Below are 4,550 nucleotides of genomic sequence, written 5' to 3'. Positions count from 1 at the left end.
AAAACTACACGAGAGCTATCTGCACTAGCTGTCCCTAATTTAGCAGTGAAAGACTAGAGGGAAGGCAGCTAGTCATCACCACCTACAACTAACTCTTGGGCTACTCTTTTACCAAGGAATAGTGGGATTGACTGTCACATTATAATACCCCCACAGCTGAAAGAGCGAGAATGTTTGGTGAGATGGGGATTCGAACCCGTGAACCTCAGATTGCGAGCAACCACTCTAACCACCTGTCAGAGATGTCAGGGTTTCGGGGGCACTATACCCAAACACCAGTGTTAGAAACAATGTCCACAACACCTATTGAGAACGTCCAACAGTGGTACTTGGTTGATCCTAGCCCATAAATACCAGCTAACTGACCCTGAGGAAGCCACCTCAAGACCACCTATCTACAGGAAATCAAGGCCAAAGTGGTGTGTTAAGTGCCATTGACATAAAGGACCCATTAATGACACCACTTATCCATCAAAAACCTCTCCTCCCCTTTAAGATCCCAGAGAAGGTAAACTGAAAATACAAAACCTTTCCTGGGAGGTCCCCTCACCATGCACAGGAATCCACCTCGAGGGGTGTACAATAAACACATGTATTGGTATACAACTACAAGAAACAAAATGTAAAGTTGTTCTCAAAGGACCCTCTTAAAAGGCAAAAATTGTATCATCACAGATTTGATGACCTGCTTACATCAATGTCACAGTGTAAAGTAACAAAAGATGAGCAGCAACGAAACGCTTTCATCAGAAAAGAATAATGTTTCAGTAGCATGCTTACCTTGTTAAGTCTATATGACACACAATTATGTTCTTAACATCATGCTATGTACAAGTGTTTGCTGAAATAAGACACCAGAAACTATTCAGGCAAAACAGACAAAAGTGACATACTTAGTGTAAGTCGCTAATTATTGACAACATTTACAACTGCTACCTTAACACTAACTATTTAAAAATAGCAATACTTATATAAAATAGTGCTATAAGGAATGGTAATAAATACTTAATATGCACTCACGATTTCAGCTAAGTATAAGAAACAGTAGAAAGGATCAACACCGTCGTCAGAATAGAGAAATATACTATGCTAATCGTCCACTGTTAAAAACTTGCTGAAATATAGTCGCAGAAATTCACGTAGAGACAGCAAACTCGAGTAACGATAAACAATAATGAATCGAGTAGCGATATGCAACAGCAAAATCGGGAACCAAGTTTCTTTGTTAATACGATATCTTTATTTTATCAATTTCAGTAGTTTCTCTGGTATTTAACAACATTTAGAATTTAAAACTGAAATTAAAAAACAAAAATATCATATTAAACAAAGAAGCTGGTCCTGGTATAGAAATAATAAAGTACTGGATAGATGGTTTGTAACTCTTTGTAGGTTAAGTCCCAACCATTCGTTCACCATTGCTCCTAAAGATGGTGTCATAGGACACCAAAACATATGTAGAGTCGCTTTTAGGGCAACTCCCTGTTTTTAATAACTATTTATTGTGCAATGATTTTAACGTTGTATATCTTTTAATTGTAAATAAAACATACGTCTAAAACATCGCTTTAAATAAACCTTCATGTCTTTTAAAGTTATTATCTACTGAGCCAGGTGGCTTAATGCCTAAGGTTTCGCGTGAACACGCGTTTAGCATGCGTCGGGTACAAAAGCAGCTGCTTATAACAACATAGCATCTACTCTGTATTTATAACCACGTAAATAAACTTTTAAATAGGTCATGAGTATTCTCAGCGGGCTTTATATAGTAATTCTGTATAGATTTTGGTGCAAAATATGTGTGTTAATCCGGCCAAACTAGATTCGTCTCACATAAACCGCCATTCGGGGCGCCTCATAGAGCATAGTAGGGTGGCCGTCCTGTTTATCTTCTTCCAAATGACGTTCTTGGCCTTATCGGCGAAGATGATGACTTTATCTATTATGTAAAATGTAAATATTCAGTAACTTTTTTCTCGCTCATATCTTGTTCATTCTTGTTTAAAGCGAATACATTAATTTTGTTTACATATTTTTAACTAGATTGACTTTTTATTTAATTCCATATAAGTAAACATTTATTGAGTGATTCACTATTAAACAGCACAATATAAGGACATTAAAAACGTGTTTGTTTCATTTTATCCAATAAGATGAGCTGCGAGGTTCTCTGAAGGCCGTTAATGCTGTTTATATCATAGTGGAAAACGAAAACGTTGAAAAAGCCAGAAATGCTACTGGAAACCTCGACAACTTTAAGGTAAGATTTATATAAATATATGTTTTAACGTGTTTATGTTAGTTAGTATATATTCAAATATAGAGAGTACTTTCTCATACTTTAGTGTTAAGAGATGGAGAGTTTTACACAGTGATGTAAGAATAATTTTTAACTGAAAAAATTACGTTGTAAAGAGAAATTGTCATAACAGTCTATGTATTTATGGAGTTTGTGTTTCAGATATGATATAAATCATATCGGGAATGAATGGAATGTAAAATGGTGAGTTTTTAGATACATAAGACGAATTTTCTTTGTTTCATATTATTATAGCTACAATAAATTATCATGAAATTTACAAAAACAAAGCCACTTATCGTTCCTGATACAGGACTATTTATAATTATTCATATTAAATTTGACTGAACATGCCTATTAAATATAAATAAGTATTTGGTTATTATGTCAATAAACTATAATATGCACTTATATTAAAAAATAAACGAGTATTAGGTGATTATTTTTAAAATAAACGAGTATTAGGAGATTATATTAAAATAAATATATAATAGGTGATCATATGAATCATTTGATAATTTTAAGTAGGGAAAGTCACATATTTTTTCTCAAGTTACGTTATAAATCTGCTTTATCTCCGTAAATCAGCTGTGTAGGAAGGATCACTTTACTTGATCAGTCATGATATATAATCATTAAAGTCTTCTTTTTTTATGCAGAACATCTTCGTGTTTGGAAAATCTGAGGATTGTTTTTCCTTTTATGACATGATACAAGATGATGATGGTTTAGCTTATATTGGTCCTCCAAAAGTCAACCCCAAAGAAGCTCCTCTCATTTTGACATTTTCCAGTGGGACGACTGGCTTACCAAAAGCTATTGTTCATACACACTATGGAATTATTGTCTCAACAATGCAGCTTACGTGAGATACACATTATGATTAAATCAACTTGAGTTATCAAATTTGTAATCCTACCTTGGTGACCGAAAGATTTATTATCTGTTGCGTACATTTCTATCCAATTACATTTACGCTGTTCCATTAGTTTTAAGTTATTGTAATGATAAACATATACCATAGCAAAACAATAAGATCGAAAAGAAAGAGCTATTGAAAGCAGTAAATAGTGAAAGTATTTCAAGGTATTGTTTCAGAAAATGTTAGTGCATGAAAGCTATCAAGTATTTATGGAAATAAAAAGTACTTTCAAACTACATTTTAAAGTTTGTTTCTAAGCATAACCTAAAAATTAAATGAGATGATGAAGTTCAAACATCTATAAGGTAAATAAAAGTATGTTATTCTAAGCATTCGTTCTACTCGTGTTGCACACGTTTCTGTACTTGCTTAATAAATAATGTGTTTCTTTCATCATTAGGCATCCTACTACACTTAAGTTCTCATGGGAAAATATCGTCTTATCAACGTATCCACTTTGTCACTTAGGCACCTTCCTAATACTGAATACAGTCATAAAAAATGGTGCATCACTTATTGTGGCTCCATATTACCACTTCGAATTAGTTCTGGAAGTTATTGCTCATCACAAAGTAAGCAGGGCCGTATAAATACAACTTAAAACTCGCTTCTTTTAATTCAGTACGTTATATTGTATTGTGTGTGTGTGTATGAAGTATTTTTAGTTAAAATAGTTCCAGAGCCATTTTCGTAGCATTCAATTTTCAAACTTTTTCTGGGGGGGGGGGATATCCCCAGGCTCCCTAGAAATTGTAATGCAACAATGGTCTAACCACTCCAAAATTACTTCCTACGACAATGGTAAGAATCTGCAAATAGGTGTAATCATGTTAACTCGAAACAAAATGTAATATTTTAATGATTAATTATGTACTTACTTAGCTTACATGTACCAGACCAGATAACTGATTGATAGAAGATTCTGAAAGACGTGTTTATATCACTTGAAACTAAACCACTGACGAAACTTGACACTTTCTGTTACAAAAATAAATATACTTCATTTACAGTTTCAAAGGGAAATGGGGAAAATGTACCAATGACACAATGAGAAAAAAGTGAAGATACAATACACAATGTGGGCAGTAGTTGAAGATACAGTACACAATGTGGGCAGTAGCTGAAGATACAGTACACAATGTGGGCACTAGCTGAAGATACAGTACACAATGTCGGCAATAGTTGAAGATACAATACACAATGTGGGCAGTAGTTGAAGATACAGTACACAATGTGGGCAGTAGCTGAAGATACAGTACACAATGTCGGCAGTAGCTGAAGATACAGTACACAATGTCGGCAGTAGCTGAAGATACAGTACACAATGTG

At 34.1% G+C, this 4,550-nt stretch overlaps 1 protein-coding gene across 1 annotated transcript in view; it reads left to right on the top strand.

Annotated features, from left to right (window-relative positions):
- The window catches only part of LOC106471735 (4-coumarate--CoA ligase 1-like), a 44,662-nt gene that overhangs the window by 10,740 nt on the left and 29,372 nt on the right, over window positions 1–4,550 (top strand). Inside the window, exons 3-5 of the mRNA XM_022400342.1 lie at window positions 2,154–2,260; window positions 2,959–3,164; window positions 3,622–3,793. Of these exons, the coding sequence (XP_022256050.1) occupies window positions 3,007–3,164; window positions 3,622–3,793 (330 nt within the window). The 5' untranslated portion in view covers window positions 2,154–2,260; window positions 2,959–3,006. The remainder of the gene's footprint in view (window positions 1–2,153; window positions 2,261–2,958; window positions 3,165–3,621; window positions 3,794–4,550) is intronic.

This window comes from Limulus polyphemus, unplaced genomic scaffold, assembly GCF_000517525.1.
Source record: "Limulus polyphemus unplaced genomic scaffold, Limulus_polyphemus-2.1.2 Scaffold4824, whole genome shotgun sequence".
Classification (NCBI taxonomy): domain Eukaryota; kingdom Metazoa; phylum Arthropoda; class Merostomata; order Xiphosura; family Limulidae; genus Limulus; species Limulus polyphemus.
This window is presented reverse-complemented; position numbering and strand designations above follow the sequence as displayed.